The 20,298-nt window shown below is 38.8% G+C and overlaps 1 protein-coding gene across 3 annotated transcripts in view; it reads left to right on the top strand.

Moving 5' to 3' along the window:
* Positions 1 to 19,993, top strand: part of EIF4E3 (eukaryotic translation initiation factor 4E family member 3) — a 67,550-nt gene extending 47,557 nt beyond the window's left edge. For all 3 annotated transcript variants that reach the window (XM_037492721.2, XM_054695486.1, XM_037492713.2), the window contains 5 exons: positions 6,185 to 6,279; positions 8,056 to 8,116; positions 10,629 to 10,695; positions 13,864 to 14,019; positions 18,224 to 19,993. In XM_037492721.2, coding sequence (XP_037348618.1) covers positions 6,254 to 6,279; positions 8,056 to 8,116; positions 10,629 to 10,695; positions 13,864 to 14,019; positions 18,224 to 18,270 — 357 coding nt within the window. In that variant the 5' untranslated portion in view covers positions 6,185 to 6,253 and the 3' untranslated portion in view covers positions 18,271 to 19,993. The remainder of the gene's footprint in view (positions 1 to 6,184; positions 6,280 to 8,055; positions 8,117 to 10,628; positions 10,696 to 13,863; positions 14,020 to 18,223) is intronic.
* The last annotated feature ends 305 nt before the right edge of the window (positions 19,994 to 20,298 follow it).

The following is a 20,298-nucleotide window of genomic DNA, read 5'->3' as shown; positions in this document are numbered from 1 at the left end:
TCTGTGCCTCAGCTTTATCAGTTGCCAGGTGAGGAGATGTGCACTCAGGTGTAGGGTAGCCACACTGCCTGGGTTTGTGCCCCATCCCTGCCACTCACTTACTGAAGCAAGTATCTTTACTTCTCTGTATCTGACTCATCTGCAAGATGGGGATAACTGTGGCACCAGTTACATAATGAGATTGGGGGTAAAGCAGCACAAGGAGGTAAAAAGCACTGGGTGAAAGGCTCATCTGCATCATTCACCTGTCCTGCCTTGTGCCATCTTTTCATATTTTCCTTGGTTGTATTTTAGATCAGAAAATTTATTTCAAGCAGTTATTTCCTGGATTCACTACTAACTGATTGCTCATACCTCTACTTATGTACATGTATTTGACTTATCGGTAACTTGTGGGACTTCAGCCTGTGTGTATCCTTAATATCTGTGAATAGTTCTTTATATTTAAAAACTAGCCTGGGTGCTCATTTTAAAGTTGAGGATATGCTTTAATCCCATGATCTTTTTATTTGGGATTACTTGTTGACGCTTGGATTCATTCTGTCAGCACTAAAAACCTACCTTCCTACTCATGTTTATCCCCCTATAGGTGTTTAGGTGAAATTTAGGAATCATGTGCTACTGATGGTCACTTTACATAAAGACATATCTTTTTATGCTTTGTGACCCTTTAGCAAATTTGAGGTGTTGAGATATGGGGCAGGACTCGTTCTCTTTATTAGATGAGGAAATGGAGACTGGGAACATCTGATGGGCAGCCCCAGCTAAGCCATGCCTCTGGGACCAGAGTTCCTTACACTTTCAGTTCAGTTATTTATTTCCCTCCACCCTGTTGCAGAGTAAGGGTGGCGTGCACCTCCAGATGGCCCAGTGACCCCTGCTGAGGACACTCTCATCAGGGCCAACAATAATTTTCTCCGCTTGGAGTTAAATTTATTTCTTTCCTGCCTTTCTTGGAAAATTCCATTTTCATCTATGGACTTTCCAGATGCATACCGATTCCTTTTCTTCTTTTGTAAACATTTCTGATTTTTCTACATCTCTCCTTTGTTCCTAACTCCTAAGTGGTTGCAGTGCAGAATAGAACATGGCTTTACACAAGCCCTATCTTAACTGTGGGAGGACAAAGAGCTCCTGCCAAATGTGATTTGCAAGAAAGGTGCCCCCTTGTAGCTAGTATTTTCAGTCTTGCTACCAGAAGACTAAAATTCCACCCTGAAAATGTGTTCCTAATAGCATTCTGTCTCTCCTCAGTAACTGTGTTCTCACCTTCAAGATTTGCCACACCATGTCCCATTGTACAGTGTTCTATCCAGTATTTTCCAGAAACGTCGTATTTCTTTTGTAAATGAGTATCTGCCCAGCACCATTTATCACAGACAGGAGGTCTTGATTAAAAATATATGCAATTCTTCAAGTCAAGGGAATGTTCCTTCTGCACCTGCCAACTCCTACCAGAAAGCTGTGGAATTATTGTGCAGGTCTACTTCATAGTTCTGTCTGTGTAAACTAATATTCAACACAAGATTCTGCATCTGTTGTTTGTATATAATGGGATCAACACTTAGAGTGACAAACCAGCTGTGCAGACTGGAACTATTATCCATGATCAATAAATAGAGATTAACTATAGATCAGTTGCCCATGATCCTCCAAGCCTCCAAAACATTGTGTAGATAGAGTAAAGACTGAGAAGAGAGATTAAATATTCAAAATAACTTAGTCATGTCAAGTGTAAAACTTGGTATCTTCTGAAGGGAGTCAGAGTATGCCATCCAAAACATGCCACTTTAACATAAGAATTATTTGGAGCTAAAGATAAATGAGAAGGTAACTCAGCGCTCTCTGCCTAAAAACAGGGCATCATTTTCCTTTGTAAAGCCATCCCCCTTTCTTATCTCTTGAGTCTGCATCACAGGCATTACTTACTAACCAACCCTCATCTACCCTATGGTTTCTAGTCAGTTCCCACACTTACCACCTCCAGGAGCCTACCCCCCTTTTCCTTTGCCTGGTCACTTCCGCACAGTTTATAACCCTTTGTTAAATCCAACCACATCTTCGCAGACCCTGTGACCCTATGCATTTAAAAATATTTAACATCAATGAAGAAACATGTATCAATGGGTTGTATCCAGGAAGCATGATACACGCTGCTCTGCTGTGTTTCCCCAGTTTTCTGGGGGATTCTCTCACATTCTTTTGAAGTATGAACTTAGCTCCCAAACCCATACTTGGTTTTTTATTGACTTCCTATGTGGTGGGACACTAACTTCCTAGCCTTCGGTTCCTCTTCTCAGTGATCAGACTTCCAAACTTGGGTTTTAAATCCAGCACTTTGGAATTCAAAGTAAACTCACTTATCTCTCAGGCACCTAGCTCTTACAAATCAGAGGCACTTTGCTTTTAGCAACTGTTGATTTTAAAATGCCAATTAAGCTCTCCACCTTTATTCTGGACTCTTTCTTCCCATGTTGTAAATACCACTGGTTCAGTTGGTGGGAAGAAAGCCCGTTAGAAACACCTAATGGATAAAAATGTTTGCTTGATATTTGAAAAATACTCTCCTGTTTCATATGCTACAATCCTCAGACGAAATCCTACATTTGGGGTGTTTTTGTCTTACACCATGATGTCTAGCCACGTGGCATCTTTTCTTCTCAATTATTTTCAACAATATTCTCTTTTTTTTTTTTTTTTTTTTTTTTTCAGAATTTTCCCGTAGGAAATTTACACATTTCCCTGGTAATAAATGATTATCAGTTTGACAGAGGGCTGTCAGATAGGGCTTGGCTGCTCCAGTCAGAGCTAGTAGTTTGGGGATCTATGGGATGTCACCACCGTCCAGAGTCACACCACACTGCTTGCTTTAGGTCCATCATAGGCTTCCCTTTGCATTTGATCATTACATTAGCCAATGAAATAGCTGTATCTGGCACAATATACACAGGAGGAAACATGGGCTTCTGAAGATTATCCCTAGAACCTTGGTCTTAAGTCCAGGAACCTTAGTTTTAAGTTTCTTGGATTCAAGACCTCTTTGGACTACTGTGTGCCCTGCCTCAGTTCCTCAAGGAAAGGTGCCAGAAAGGTGCATGAGAATGCACCGCTAAGTTCTACACTCCGGCAGGAAAAGACTCCCTCTCTGCACTTAGCTCTGGCCCTGTGGACTGAATCAACAATACTCAGCTTTTATACTTCTCCTCTTTCTTGGATTATCATTGAGACTTTTTAAAAGTACTTCATCATTATGAATAAATTGAGTTTTATTTTTACTATAATTACCTATCTACTGTTTGCAAGCCAAATTGAATTAATTATAAGCTTTTAATGGCCTTTGAAATCCATTTGCAAGTTCTGCCTTTAGTAAAAATTCAACTAAAAGAAAAGCATCACAGAGAATATTACCATGAACTCACCAAGTTTCCAGTGAAACAGTCTTTCACTTCTGGGTGGCTGAAGAAAGCCTAAAGAGTTGGTTATGCTACACTCTTCCTCCCACTTTTTGCCATCATACAAACATAGCACATATTCCACATATTGGATGAGGTTTGCAACAAAGAAACAAACTGATTTAGTGCCACATAATTTTTTTAATGGGGTATTTTTCAATAGTGTCAACAGAGTTCATTCCTGTTTTGTATTCATGCACAAACATGCACGTATGTTCATTAATAAGCCCATTAAGTTAGAGTTAAGTCCATTGCTTTATCTTCTTGGGCCGTAATCTCTTGTCAGGTTTGCCAAGACAAATTCTGTTGTCTGTTTTTGTTTTCAACAGAAGGTTCTAATGCTACAATTCTTAGCATAATCCTTAGAGTATTTTTCCTGCATTCAAGGCAGGAACAAAGGCAGCATTTTGTTGTTTCTTCAAAACAGGATTGGAGAACTTTGGCAAGGGTGTGAGGGCAGATTCTCTGGTTTGTATATGTTTTCTGAGACTTGGAATTTCCCAGCACCAAAGTCCTCTTGGTTTTACCTAAAGGAGGGATTTTTGTTTTAGCATAATTTTGTCCATAAATTCTTCACAGCCCATTGCCACATTGTAGCAGAATGGTGTTCAACCCCCCGCATAATGAAGTGGAAAAACATCTTCCACAGTTGTCCCCTATTCTGGACCCTATGTATGTTCCCTGCCTTCCAGGACTGGAGAAAGGTGGGCCCAAATGAACAGTACTGTTGCTCATGAGGAAAGCTGATTGGAATTAAACTGCCTGGGTTTATGTAGCTCCACCTGTTCATGCTCGCACCACAGACAGAAATTGAAGTATTATAGTGAGTATCGGCACTAGCAGCACATTATAGAATGGGTACCTCTGTAATGAGTTATCTCTTTGATGACCTGCTGTTACTAAAAATCTGTTTTCAGCTGCTCCCTTCATTAGTTCTGTTTTGGTACAAGGATATCAAAAACTATCCTAGGTATTCTTAGTTAATAAATCGACCATGAGGTAGTCTTTTTGCCTTCAGTTTTATGTAAGTTCACTGTTGCTATCCTTACAACTAATTTGAGTTTAATTTTCACTCAAGACAGCCTCACCAACACGTAGAGATTATCATCCAAGGGAGTTAATTTCATTCCACCAATGCAATTCCATTCAGGGTGCCATTGGATTCACTTTTCCAGTTGGTCTGTTGCCTGTGCTATTTTTGTTAGACCCACTAGGAGACTCAGTCACCCCTTAACTTACCTCCCTACATGGAATATTTCTCATTTGTGTCGTAATTATATGAATAATCCTAACTGATTCTGTGACCTATTCTAAGCAACATTGCAATCTCAATCATTGTCCTAATCTTACACTTGGACAGGTTAGTAGCTGGGCCTCAGTTCCCTTACCTGTAAAATGGGTAGTAATTCTACTCTTAATGAAGTTGTCATTGGATAAATGACACAAACATGTAGGATTCCTATACCAAAACCTGGCACTATTACTATTAAAGTAGTCCCGACCCTTATTTGAAGTTTTGCTTCCGTGATTTCAGTCGCCTGCAGTCAGCCATGGTCTGAAAATATATGCACTAAGATATTTTGAGAGAGAAAGACCATATTCGCATAACTGTTTTTACAGTATGTTGTTATAATTGTTCTATCTTATTAGTTACTGTTGTTAATCTCTTTGAGCATAACTTAGAAAGCTTATCTTAGGTATATATATATATTTTCATGTATTTATAAAAAAACAAGATACACACAGGGTTTGTTCATGGTTTCAGGCATCCACTGAAATCTTGGAAAGTATCTTCCACAGAAAAGGGAGAACTACTATGTTATTACTGTTACTGCTGTTATTGTTGCTGTTACTATCACTTGATTATTTTTTGTAATTTGTGTTCTGGTTGCTGTTACAGAAGACTACACACTGGATAGCTTAAACAACAAATGTTGATTTCCCACAATTCTGGAGGCTAGAATTCCAAGGTCAGGGTACCAGACTTGACAGATTCAGGTGAGGGTGTTCATCTTGGTTTCCATACCGACAGACGGCCATGTTTTCATTGTGTCCTCACGTGGTGGAGAGAGAAATGGCTAGCTCTTCCTTTTTTTTATCTGGACATTGATCCCAGTGTGGGAGTGCCCAGAGGGCCCACCTCCTACTACCATCCCATTGGAGTTAGGTTTCAATACATGAATTTTTGGAGGACAAGAACGTGCAAGTCCATAGCAACCTTTAGTTTGAGCAACTTGTTGCTCTACTAGGCAAAGGAAAGAGAAGGAAGCATCTAAGCTGATTCCTCTTTGCCTCTCCATTCATATCTTCTTCCCAGTCCAAAGTATAATAGGCCTGTTCTAGGCTTTGAAAGAAGACACAGGTGATGTTATAAGGAAATTGATTCAGTACATATATTCAGCACTGCAGCTTATTAGATGCCATCTACCTGTCAGAAAAAATCATTAGCATGATCCTTACCCAATTTTATGTGGAGATTCTTTGTATAGGAATATTTTCTTAATCACCATAGCTTCCTGAACATAGAACTTGGCCCAACTTCAGCAAGGAATATTCTTTAATGTTATGTTACACTTCCTAGCAGGAAATTAGAAAGAACACAGAAAAATCTATTTTGAATGGATAAGCCTTAATGAGAATCTGATTTTTTTTCTTTAATGCATTAATTTCATAATCTAGTGGCATAGTAAATCAATACTAGGTATATTAAACAGTGTTTTTTTTTTTTTAAGATATTCTGGAGTGTATACAATAATATTCCTCCTGTGACTAGCCTGCCTTTGAGATGTAGTTATCATTTAATGAGAGGAGAGAGGCGACCACTTTGGTAAGTGTCTAATGTATAATTTGAGGTTAAGGTGGGTGGGAGAGAAATGATTATGAACCTCATAAAATATTTACCTCATACTGAATTGGAATGCCAAAGTAGTTTTCTGCTGGTGATGTTGCAGAGTAATTTTAGCTATGACATAAGTCCCTGCCTACCACCAACTCCCCTTGGGACTAGTGAGTGGGGGGTCTCTGTGCTCCTCCACTGAGTGCCTCACTACAATCTTACCATGGGTGGCCATGTAGTCCTTTGGGGGCAGTACATATTTTTGCTTTGCTCCTTTGTTTGTTTAACAGTGATTTGGACAGTGGAATGAACAAGCTGCTCGGCTGATGAGTTGAGGGGAACAGATGTGCTATCTATGTCTGTTATATGGTTGAAGAAAGCTCCTATCACCCCAGACTTCTCTCACTCATGTGATCTGTGATCGTGACCATGACCTAAGTTCTTAGGTTCTTTTTTTAAATAAATTGGTGTAGTGATTACGGTAGTAGATGGTAACCAATTTAGGCTAGAGTCCTAGTCAGTAATAAATCCCTGTATCATGTCCCTCAACTGTTTTAAGTTATTTACTCACTAATAAAACAGAGACTTACCTTGCTTTGTTTGGTAGAAATGAAAGAAACCTTATTTGAAAAAAAAAATGAAATTTTTGACCCCTGTAATGAGACATCCACTGACAGAGCTGATTTCTGCCAGGCCTGGGTAATCAAATTTGTCAGACTAGGAATATGACACTCTTCATCAGATTTACTTTGCTTTCCTCTTCATTGGTTTAATTTTCAGGCATGCTTTCCCATGTGTGGTAGAAAAGTGGTTTTCATAGACTATAGTCTTACAACCTACATGTTTCTCACTATCTGCATTCACCAGCCCCAATAAAATGCCAGGCCTGGCTCTCACCTACCACCTTTCCAATGCTGGCAATTACACAGACTAGGAAGAGACAGTGTTCTTGTAGGCAAACCTGGTCATCAGTCCACCTTGGAAGCTCGGAAGTGGAATCAGCCTATAAGAATGGATCTCATATACTAGTAGGGAACATTGGCTCCTTAAAGGGAAATTGGGGGGCCTCCCCAGAGGCACAGCAGGTTGAGCACAGCGCTGTGAAGCTGTCTGCAGCCTTTGCAGCACTGGTTCAATTCCCGGCCGGCCAGGAAGATTCCCACATGGTGCGGCAGACCTCTCCTGTCATGCCCACTGCTCCCCTCAGCAGTGTATTTCAGTCATGTGCCTGTTCTGCTCCCCACTCTGTCTCTGGTGAATCTTCTCACCCTCCTGTGCCTCTGTCCTGTACTCCAGCTCTTGTATAAAAATAAATAAATCTTTTTTTAAAAAAAAGGGAAATTGGGAGCAGATATTAAACAGGGACACACAGCAGGTATCCATTATGGGTGCTGAATTTCCTGTTAAAACCACACCAGGTTGATTTGAGAATCAGATGTGGTCATGTAAACACGATACTGAAATGTAAAGACCTTCACACATGTGAAATAATTGTATTCATTTGTTTGTCCCCAGATTGTCCCTACCTCCTTGAGGATTATAACCTGGTATCCCATCATTATCTCTGCTGTAGCAGTCACTGAATTCAACTTTTTTCCCTTCCTTTTTCTTTCCTTTTGTTTCTGTTTCCAATAAAAGGACTAAGGGGGAATTTATTGAAAAATGCACAATTGTTTTTTGTTTCTTAATGTCATCTGTTATTAAGCTTAAATGTATGTGAATGGCTTCTTTCTTGAGTATAACTTTAAATATTGGTCTTTGATCCAGGGAAGAGGAGAGTAATGCAAAGGGTGGTGTATGGAAGATGAAAGTTCCTAAGGATAGCACGGTAGGTCTTTTCTAGAACTGACTAAGCTTGGGGTGGTTGGTGGCTGAGTATGATGAATTTTGTATGCATTTTGGACAGTACCCCCACTAGTCTTAGAACAAAATGGGTGAGAAATTCTGCTCTGACCTTGTAGATTTTCTGCATAGCACTATCACCTCAAAGATGTATTGTTGTTCTTCTCTGCGGTAGTGGTATAATAGTATCTTGTCGTCCTAAGAGCCGAATGCTTATAAACTTTACAAACTGAAAAACTGACAATATTCCTGGTCATCATGCCCTCAGCAGCTATATATATGGAAGATGGTCTCACAAAGAATCAGGGTCCTTCCTACCAAGGGCTCATCCTTCCTCCACTGGTGGGAGAGATGGTTCTGAGGACACCTGTGACATGGAGAGTGCGATGTTTGAGATGACCTTGCATCTCACCATTCTTTGGGATTTTATGGGATGCTTTCATGCCAGCCTCCCCCTGGGGCGGACGAGGACCTGACTGGGGAGTTGGCCTTCTGGGATGCTAGTTGGCAATAGCCAAACCTCAGAAACTTAGATTTCCCAAGAGTGGGTTCTAATTCATTGTACTGACTGAAAAATGAACATTTCAAATCTGTTCTTAATCCCTGAGAAACCAAGAAACTCCTTTGAAAATGGATGAAAAGGCAAATACTACCCAGTTTTACCTTTTCATAGATTCTTTCATGTGGATAAGCTCAAAGAATTGAGATGTCTCCAGGGACCCATGTGCTCAAGCTGGAGTATTCCCCTCCATACACAGATCTGAAGATAGGACCAAACTTATTGGTTAAAGATGCGAGTGATTAGTCAAGATATATAGCTCCAGGATTTGCCTCTTATTTGGCATACATAATAAAAAAAATCAGGGGAGCAAATAACAAATCAGGCAAGATGTATGAAGTGTCTCTGCTCCCCTAAAAAGGAGAAAGAGCAGAGAATAAAAGAGAATGAGAGAAGTAAAGGGTTTTATTTTTTTTTCATTTCAGCAAGACTAAGTTTTCCTTTTCATGGTTCTTTATTTGTTCACACTGAATGTTGATGTCTCATAAAAAACAACCATGATGTCAGCATTCAACAAAAAGCCACTGGCAGGCTCAGCTCTCCTCTTCTTGTCAGCTCATTGGCCGTGTTCAGCCACAATAGTGCTGCTGTGTGGACAGATGTCCTCATCCCCACAGTGCAGCGTGCTCTTATCTGCTGACAAGTGGGACTCTAGTGGCCCACCTTACCTGAATTAAAAGTGGGGGAATGTGCTTTCTCTTCTCTACGTCTGCAGAGTTGCCACTAACTGTAAGAGATAGCTTTGGGACAGATGGAAAATGAAAGGACCGATCTGTTCATAGACCAGATGGGAGAGGCTAGGAAAGAGCAAAGAAAATCCTCCTTGAGAGGGAGAGTCCCCATGGTTAATGGCTGTTGTCTTGGTTAAAAATTCAACTAGGCTCTTTTCTACTCATTAACGTATAATAATAAACACTATTATTACAACTAATCTGTGTTGAGCACCTGGCATATAGCAAACATGTGGTTGTTTTTGGAATGCTTCGTAAATGTTGAGTCCTTCTGTTGCAGTCACAGTGTTAAGCCTTTTGAATACATTTGTTAACTAATATCCGGGTCACAACAACCACAAGAGGTTGGTCCTGTTATTATTCCCTTCGCCTAAAGAAATTCGCCTAAAGAAATCCACGCTCAGAAAGGTTAATAACCTACCTGGGCACATATACTAAGTATCCTTTCAGGATTCAGATCAGGTTCTGGGGGAGTGCAGAGCCTGGAAATTATGTAAGAAAGTGAAATGGGCTTCTAGGAGCCTGTGAGTGGATTCTAGCTGTCTCCTGGCATTAGTAGATAGTGACTAGCAGGGACTCCAGTTTTCTCTCTGGAAGGCAGTGGACCAGGAAGTTTGCTAATTCTTATGGGGGGATGTCTCCATCCACACATCCAATTCAGCCACTTGGCATTGACAGCCTGCATTGAGTGGATGGAAATTTGCAAGTCTCTAGTATTCAGTTAACCAAAAATTTCCATAATATTCTTTATTTATGTAACATCTAAAATACTTGGTATACTGCAGGAACAACAGAAGAGAGGGTTTTGAAGAAAAGGATTTTACTAATAGCATTTGAATATAGCAAGTTGATATATTTTTAGGTCAGTGCACGATAAAGAAATGGTCAGTTACAAATCATTTGAATGCATATTCCCTGATTCTTCTGAACTTCATCAGAGGTTTCATTAAAGATAACTTTGTGACTGGACACAAAGTTTGTGACTTTTGGATCAGTGTATCTCTGTGTAAAGTTATTTGTAAAACAATACAATATATGACACCATGGTGATTTGGAGATGTCTGCAGACTCCAGCAGACATGGGCATGGAAAGTGCATGTGAAGATGAAGCAGATGTGACTTGTTTAGCTCCTGAAGATAATTGTCTAAAAATATATGTGTTGTTTTTCTGTTTTGTTTGTTTGTTTTTTATTTTTTCCCCATACAAGTCCACAGTTTGGAAAGAGTTGTTATTAGCGACTATCGGGGAACAATTCACAGACTGTGCCGCTGCAGGTAAAGAAGCTCACAGCTCATCCCTGGCGTGTGTGCTTGGCTTGTGCTTGGGACTTGCAGAAGTTTGTATTTGTGTGTTTATTTTGTAACTATGAAGTTGCTTAGATTTTTTTCATGTGATTGTGGCATTTAGTATGTGTATGTGTGTATACTTACATATATATATACATATATACACACACACCTAGTATATACATATATGTATATGCATATATTATTTCCTCCCATAGCTCATCTTCTTAGTACCCATGTACATCTATCCAAAACAAATAAGCAGAAAAAAAAGAAGTTTGGACCCTTAATACAATTTGTGGTAGGTTTCCTCTATCTGTTCCAGTTCTTCCTACAGGGTCTGGTGAAGTTGGTATATTCTTTTCCACCGCTTCCGATCCCTTCCCTCTCCTTCCTGTCCTTGTCTTGTTACCCCCCTCAGAGAGAGCCTATGAAGGGTAGGTAGGGATATATTCAGCATTATTTCTGGTGGGCCCCCAATTAAGGCCAAAATATGACATCTTTAAGACTTTAGTTGGAGACCATTTTCAAATACTGAGTGAATTTCTTAGAGTCCCCATGACATTTTTAGTTTGCTTTGTTTTTATCATGAAACCACTCGGAGAGGAGAAGTGGATTGCTTATTTGAAGATTAGTTTTCTTCTTGAAGATTAGTTTTCTTCTTCAGTAGTAACATTTAGAGTGATTTTTTTATGGTTATTCTTTAACTAATTGGTATGAGCTGATTTGCCCTTACGTTTCTCTTAGATGGTGCTATTTTTAGGATCCCCCATAGGTCTAGCTAGTGCTATAGCAAATTTCAATTCCATCTCACTAGTAGTTTCAATCACTCTCTTTTTCTTTTGCTTGCTTCTTATACCACCTTTTATTCACTTAAGATAAAACATGGATTTAGATGAAAAGATCTCAGAAGTATAAATTCCTTCTGTTTTAACAGGCAGTAGTTAGCAAATTCACAATATGTAGCAAAAAAATGCATCCTATGTGTAATTATAAACAAATATATCCCTGTTTTCTGGGAGAAGAAGTTTTCTGTATGAACTCTTCCTGCTTCCAGAACCAGGGAAAATAGTTTAAGTAACAATTAATAGCCAGTGTTGAGTAAAGAAGACCTATTGTTCTGTGGTTGACTTAGGAAATGAGTACTCTAGTAACTATTAACCATTAGCTCTTCCATTAACCTGAACCCACCACTTGAAGCAACTTCGTTCCCATTTCCCTCATCTTTGAATAATGGCTCCTCCTAACTCTAGTGTCTTGCTACCATTACCCTAAAATTATCAGGGTTTTGCTAGTCGATTTTATTTACATGACTTGTTTGTGACCAGATCTGCCTTTGTGCAAGAGTTGCAGCCTTTTTACCATGACATTTGTAACGTGCTATGCTCATGGGCTATGCCAGTTACCAAAAGCCAAGTCAGATTGAAATATTGACAGTTCAGCATATTCAGCTCCATTAATGGTAGCACCTTCTCACCAACAGTATAAATATGAGCAAAAAGAAAGCACCAGAGAATGCTTTTGAAGGTATGAATTTAAAAATCAGATACAATACATAAAATAAATTTCATGATGGAATAAGTTCCTGTGGATGGCCATGATCAGGTACTGTTTATTTTTTTGGAAATTTTTGTTTAAATATGGCATTATATACAGAAGTTTTCACAAAGTATAATGTACATGACTTCATAAATATTCACAAAGTGACAGATCTTTGTAACTAATGTTTAGCTCAAGGAGCAGAACATTATTGGCTCCCCAGAATCTCTCTTTGCTCTCCATTCAACAGTGGCCACCAGCGTAACTCCTGTAGGCTAATTTTGCCTGTTTTTGAACATTTATATAAATAAAATAATTTTATGTCAACTCATACACCCTTAGGATCAAATTTTAAAGGAAAGAAGAATGATAGGAAGTGGGGTAGAAGGAGGAGAGAAGAAAGGAATTAGTTTACTGAAGATGAATCCTATTAGTAAATTGGACGTGTTCTTCCTTAAATTATATCTAAATACGAGAATGTTTTAATCTCCAGAAAGACAAGTGGAAAAAGGATGGCACAAGTATTTAGATTTACAGATTTATAGCAAGGTAGGAAAATTAAGCAAAGCATATTAACTAAGGCAAAATTTCTTGATTTTTGTATTTTTATCTTTTGCCTTTTACTTACTGATATCAAGTATGCAAGTAGAGAATTGACCCTATTTCATTGATATATCATGAATCTGTAAACCAGGAATCAAAAGTCCTTACTGCTATCATTTTGTTACAAATGAATGTAAGCAAAGTGACTCCAGGAGAACATAACACAGGCAAACAAAACGTGACTTATCCAGCCACCATTCTCAAATACCTACAAGGCAGTCCCTAACCCAAAATTTTGATAAAAGAAGACCTACATTAGTCAAAGTAGATAAATGCTTAAATGTCGGTCACCATAGTACTATAATAGCGGAGCCACCCTCCGAAGATATTTACTCTTACTTTGTACACAGTGCTAACAGATGGTCATAGATTCTCTAGCCCATAGTTAAAAACCCCAAACCAGAAGGGGGTGGCTGGAGGGATGCACTAAAGAGCCAGACTTAAAAAAAAAAAAAAAAAAAAAAAAAAAAAGGAACAGACGAACCACAAAAGCAGTGTGAGCAACTGGGAACACACAGTCTGGGCCCAGTTGGTGTTAGGGCAAACAGCACTAACCACCCCACGATCTCTGAAAGCTGGGCAGGAAATCAGGGGAAATACTTGCTGCACTTAACAGTTAAGCATCAAGGAAAAGTTCATGTGAGTTCACTTGGCTTTCAGAAGGCAGAGTCTTATGCAACTCATTTTAGAAAAAGTCTCATCAAAACAGAGTAAGAAATAGTCAGAAAGCTTTGTTGACATGTTAAAAAGGGTGAATTACTTATCTGGAGAACTTACCCGGCTGGAACACTTTGTTTATCTATGTCCCTGGATAAATGTGATGTGACTGCAACATCTTTGTCTGCTAACTTGCTTTTGCCCAGTGATTCCCCTTAGAAACAAGTATTTACTATGGTTCTCTTGTGCCATCTTTTTATCACCTTATCCATAACTTAAAAATAATGGGTGCTTAAAAAGCCAATGCAGGCAGACTCGAAACTATCACTTACTTCTTTTTTCCCATCTTCTTCTCAGATGACGAAGTCATAGGAGTTAGTGTCAGTGTTCGGGACCGAGAAGACGTCGTCCAAGTCTGGAATGTAAATGCCTCTTTAGTGGGAGAAGCAACCGTTTTAGAAAAGATCTATGAACTTCTGCCACACATATCTTTTAAAGCAGTATTTTATAAACGTAAGTGCTTCATTTTCAGTTATTACCTTCTAGCATATTCTGTCATACTTTTAAAGATAGAAACTGTTGCAAATGAGGTGAAGGCAGAATCATTTGAAATTCTATAATCCAGAAAATAATTCAATAAAATACATTTCATTGTTTAAAAGAAAAAGTTTAGTCTCAGAAATTAAAATGAGGTTTTATTGTCACCTAAATGCTTGGATCAGAAAAGGAGAGACATACTGTATTTGTTATTTCAAACATTTAAGCCTGATTTAAATTTGTCATTCTCAGAAAAAATTACATTCTATTTGAAGCAACAATAACAAAAATGTTATTATATGAACTGGCAGGTAGATATTCAATCATCCCTTCATAAACAGGAATTTATAATGTATAACATCTGTATTTGTGTAGGAACTCGTTCTGAGCATAGGGATGATTGAATGTTCTACTGAAATGCTAATACTTCCTCATTACGATGACTGTGACATAGAACCAAAAGAGAATTCATGCATAGTGGTGAAATGTTAACAGTTTGAATAGGTGTGTGGACCCATTGTTTCCATCATGATTCATGTTCATTGCTTTTGTGTGCTCTTTTGAAAAAGCCATCTTTTTCATAACGAAAACAGCTTAGTGCTATTAAACCAATGTTTGGTAGATCCATCTGCGGGTTACAGCTTTAATGAGTTAGAGAAAAAGATTGACATCCCTTTGCATATATGGTGAGTTTCCATTTCCCAGACTGTTTCAAGAGTCAGTAACCCAGTTTTTAAACTATTGTATTTCATTGAATCTGAGATGCCCTTGATGCTAAGTATTATTTTAGTATTTCTAAGAAAGGAAAATAAAAGACTCCCAGTTAAACAGTGACACATTGTTGATTGCAGAGATCTTCAAATGTGGAGTTGGTGTTGGAGGGGGGGACATGCATCTTAGAGTTACTGAAATACCTCTCACTGTTGTTTCACTTTTCCCAAGTCCCTTGCCAGAAAGGAGGAAACTCACATTTTGCTCCATGATTGTGTTCATATGATAGAAAATATTAAAACCAAGCCTTTTCTAAGGAATCTGACACTCACAGGCCAGGTGCTTTCGATTTTAAGTAGTGGGATTGGCCGGGTGCTGCAGAGAATCAGAAGGTGTTTAGCATCTGAATTTTAAATAAATGCTTAAAAAAGAGAGAGAGAAAGGTGGCACTGCAGAAATTGCTTATTAGCGGTGCAGTGTGGAAATTGCACATTTGTAGATACAATTTTTCATTCCTTAGGAAACATTGTGTTTTCAACCCAGATATTAGTTGAAAGGTCACCAAGGAAGGGCCTTGTCTCTTTCCACAAGACTTTAACTTCCTCAGAAATTCTGGAAAGAAGTGTGTTTCATTGCCATTTATAAACAGGACGCACCATTCTTTTCCATCTTTGACCAGCTCCACATTTGCCTCCAAAGAGGAGAAAAGCAGTTTGGAATCATGAAATCGGGTACTCTGAATTTTTGTCCCACTTCAACAGTGTGACCTTGAGCAAGTCACAACTACTCATCCTTTCACTTTCTCGTCTAAATATTGAGGAGGTTGGTCTTAAAATGATCTCCAAGGTTCCTTCTACTTCAAAATTCTATGATTAAATTTCTAGGTAACATTTTGGTTAGCATCAAACAAGATATAAATGTTGATGATTAGCCAGAGTGGTAAGGCTAGTTGCTAGGGCAATGGCAACAATCAGGTAAGATGAAAAAGGATGTGTCATTGCTTAGCTGTTCTAATGGGCCAGGAGGAATTCAAGAGCCAAGTAAGGGGAGACCATTGCAACTAGGCCAGTTAAATGAAGCTGAATAGACATCCTAAGGATTGATGCCATTATGAAGTTTGTGAGTAACGCACAACTGGCTATAGGGCTCACTAGAAAGCCATATTTTAATGGCATAAATTAACATTTAAAACATTATTCAAATAAAAATTTGAATTGGAAAAACAAGCAATTCTCTTTATTTTATATGAAGCAGGCAGTCCTTTACTCAGTAGGGTTATACTCCATTTGCTGCAGAATAATTTGGGAAAATGAGGTTTGGGCAGAAATCTTACAGCATGATAAAGAGCACTCATAGGGGAGCTAAGTTAGGCATAGCCAACTCCATGCATTTACTCTGTCTTGAGGTAGGATCCTGGTGTTAAGTATTCATGAGTGTTAAGTATTCGTGCCAGGTGTCATGGCAGATATTCCCTGTAGAAAGACCCCAGGCATATTTGGTCAAGGCCTCCCTCAGGGAGGGTGATGATCTGGCTGTTGACAAGTTCTTTGATTGGCTGCAGATTGGTTTTTTGAGGAACTCACAGTGTACAGAGACCCCTCTTCCTCAAACCCTGTTACATTCTTCAGCACATTGAATGACAAATGTTATTTTTCTGATGTGAGAATCATTTAGAGGTTGACAAACCATAAGTCTCAAGCCAAATCTTCCCCTCCCTGCCTGCTTTTGTATGGGCTGTGGCTAAGACCTGTTTTCACATGTTGAAGTGGTTAGAAAAAATCACAAGGAGAGCTATATTTTGTAAAAATTGTATGAAACTTAAATTTCCGAGTCCATATCCTAAGTGTATTAGCATCTAGCAGTGCTCATTTTGTATATATCATCTATGGCTGCTTTAGTGCTACAATGACAGTGTTAAAGTTGGGACAGAAACCCTATGGCCCACAAAACCTAAAATATTTTTTCTTTGCCGCTCTCCAGAAGTTTGCAGGCTCCCGGCTTAGAGCATTTCTATTTTCCTCTCTTCTGAGGCTGACCTAAGACTGGCAGAACTAGCTATGTTCCTAGAACTCTCCCAGTTCTGAGTGTTTTGTTTTACCTCCATAACTCATCAAATGTGTGTTTTCCTGTGTCTCAACTCTGCCCACATTGGCATTTACACCTCAAAGTAACAAAAGTCAGTGGGCAGTCCCTACTTCCTGCTTTATAGTTTGGAGCCCAACATCACTGACTCTGGGGCTCCTCACTTGACCCAAACTCTATATTTTGTTGCAGAGCAGACCATATTTGCTTTGGTGTCTACCCTAAAAAATCGTCCTTAAAAAAAAACCCATAAAAAGGTGAAATATTTGTAAAGTTATACATGTGAGAAATGTTCAGTTAAATCAGCTTGGGTTACAGGCACCCCTAGAAGTCTCACCACCCCAAGGTAACCCTGGGAGCCATAAAGAGTACTCGCCCACTGTTATATCCAAGAGAGAAGCAGGCGCACGATGCTGAAGGCAGAACGCCCTGCCCTGAGCCCCACCCCAGCATCTGTCTAATGAATTTCTTCCATATTGAAAACCGTGAGTTGGGAAGAACTGAACAGGTAACATGAGGCAGCCCCTCTGGGCCTTTCTAGGACCCCATTCACTGCTGATGGAGGGAGAGGATGAGGAGACAGGGCCAAGGGATCCTGAGTCACCTTTGCTCTATCAGATCCCGACCATGGTGACATTTCCACTTAAGAGGATCGGCACTTGCATCGTGGTGATGGTTTAGCCATATTCAGGAATGCGGTTTTCAGACTTGGCCTTTTGCCTGGAGGAAATGTTACGTATTTCATAGGTCTCCCATTTCCTACATCCACTTCACAAAGTCATTAAGTATTCAAAAGTGCTGTTTTTGATCACATAATTTTTTACTCTGGAGTTCCTAATTGTAATTAGTAATTTTGCAATCCAGACAATAGGGCTAGGGGAAAAAAAAAAAAACGTTATGGGGGGGGTGGATCATCAATTTTATGAAACTATTTCCCACATTAAGGTGTTCAGCAGTAGGGAGAACTAACTTATGTTGCCCTTTGTTTTATTTTGGTTTTATTTTACTTCTAAAGTTAGGCTTGTTAATGGCCCTTTGTTGGGTAATGCCAGTCCCCTACCCATTTGTGCATCCTGTAGGGTGCATTTCCCCTGTAGCACTTGATTGTACCAAACCTGTTCTCGCCATCAGCTTGCCGGGATTACCCATCCTCTCCGGCACAGCAAGAAGCATTAAGCGGCATGTCCATTGCTTGTTTATTCCTTGTTTTAATTTTCATTATTATGTTTCTCAGGAAATGCACACCTTAGCTAACTGGCACAAAAGGTATTTGAGTTCTTGCCAACATTTGGGGAAACTGAATAAGATGCCTAGAAGAGGGTTGCCCCATCCTTTGCTTAAAGTTTTCTTTCCTTTTTTTCTTTTTTTGTTTTTTTCTGTCCTTTAGCCCATGAAGAGCATCATGCTTTTGAAGGTGGACGTGGAAAACACTAATTGCACTCTGTAAAGAATTCTTTGTCCTTTGCTGATTGGTTTTGGAAACGGTCTTAACAGGAGGGAGTGAAGAGAAGACTTGCCGAAGCCCGATGCTGGTCAATTTAGAGTGGGTTTCTGTCCTTGCAGATTGGGCAATTAGGACGCAAAGTGGCAGGTGGGGTGGGGGGAGACTGTGTGGGTTTCTGCGGTCACGTTACTTGCTTTTTTTATTTTTGGCTTTCTAAATTCTCTGTTCTTTTCACTCTGATTTTTTTTTTTTTGCCCTTCTAAATTCCTTATTCAGTCTAATTATTGTTTTCTACACTCCCCTTTCATTGAGGCACAAGAAATCGGTTTCCCTTTCAGTAGCTCTGCTGTACCTAGTTAATGAGAATATGCATAATCGTGACAATAATGCTTTTGAAAACCACACTGTACTTGGAGGAATACTAGCTTGGTGAAACCTGTCTTTTGATTATTTGTTGTGACACATTCTTACCTACTATGCACTGGGCATTGTTTTCTCTGTCCCAAGGAAAAGAAAAAGATACTTAATCTGATTTTGCACTGACAGCACACACATCTTTTATTTTTCCTTTTTAAAGCATTTTTTAGAGATAAAAGGAAAATAATAGTTGGGTTGCCTAACATGTAAACTATAATCACAGTTGAGTATCAGGCTGTAAATCAGACTCTAGGCCTATGGTCCCTCTAGGGAAAGATTTCTAAGCAGAATTTCAGTTTGGCCTTTTTCAAAGGAAGGCTTAGAGTGGTAGCAAGGGATCTCTCCCAGTAGGAAACCTATTTCTGATTTAAAGAGAAAGTGATATTTTAATTGTTTGAAAAATTTCTCCCAAATTTTGAGGATGTATACTTAGGCCTTTCCAAATCAATTGCAGTACATTTTGTTATATGGTCCACTTTTCCTGTTCATGGTGTCTGTCCTTTCTGACATCTGTAGTCCTCCCTGGGCTCCCTTTTTCATTTATGAAGTTAAATTTCATTTCCAGGAGGAATGTGAATGTTCACAAAGTTGAACTTTGAGTGTACTCTGTTCATAATAATTATTAGAATTGTTGATTTTAAATATATATATATATAGAGAGAGAGAGAGAGAGAGCGCGAGAGAGAGAGAGAGCGCGCGAGAGAGTGTCATTTACCAAAGAAAAACTGGTATTAGTAGAAGGAAATGGCCACTCAATGGAACACTGAAACTTCCTCAAAATGTGCCAATTTCTTCTCTTAACTCTACCAAGCCTCCTGCTTTTACGTGATAAAAGGGCAGGGCCGGTAGGAGACCCTTCCTCCTACTGACTTGTTTTTGGAGTAAGGGGGAACACATGCATGCTTATACATTTTGCAGGACTTGCACCAGGATCTTTAATTCCTCTCTCAGCATTGACAGGCAGAGATGGGGGGCTTCTTCCGGTCCCCAACATGTGTTTGTAAATAAAATCTTCCAGACCTTTAAAAGGACTTTCAGCAATATCTATTTATAAAAATTGTGCTCTTCATGTGCAATACTAACCATATCAACCATAACAGTGACAGTAGTTTTTAAGTAATTGTTTCTAAACTTGAGTTTCTTCAGTGATTTCAAAATGAGGTATAAAAATATCAAATTCATTTTTCAAAATCCTGAAACTTGTTTCTCTAAACATTGTACTAACATCCACTTATTTTAAATTGTTTATTAAGGATTTTTAAAGAATTATTCTGGACATAAATTCTTTTTATAATATAAGTATTTTTCATATAGATTAGAAAAAGCATATGATTGACTTACCTTCATTATAATTGTCATATATTTCCATAAGTAAATAGATTCTGAGTCATTTTTAATTTTGAACTTTATTTAAAGTATTGTGATATGATCAACTTTTCATGTATGTAGCCTTTGAAATAAAAAAATAAATAGGAATGTTAGGCTCACATTAATGTTTTCCAGTTTCTATTGTTTATGATTATGGAACTTTTGTCCTACAGAAATTCTACAACTATTTCTTACCCTGTAGCAAATACCAATTGTGAAAGGATTTAATTTGC

The sequence above is a fragment of the Talpa occidentalis genome, unplaced genomic scaffold (genome assembly GCF_014898055.3).
Source record: "Talpa occidentalis isolate TD23 unplaced genomic scaffold, MPIMG_talOcc4v2.1 talOcc4.10, whole genome shotgun sequence".
Taxonomy (NCBI): domain Eukaryota; kingdom Metazoa; phylum Chordata; class Mammalia; order Eulipotyphla; family Talpidae; genus Talpa; species Talpa occidentalis.
The sequence above is the reverse complement of the archived record's forward strand: the minus strand, read 5'-3'. Positions and strand labels throughout refer to the sequence as shown.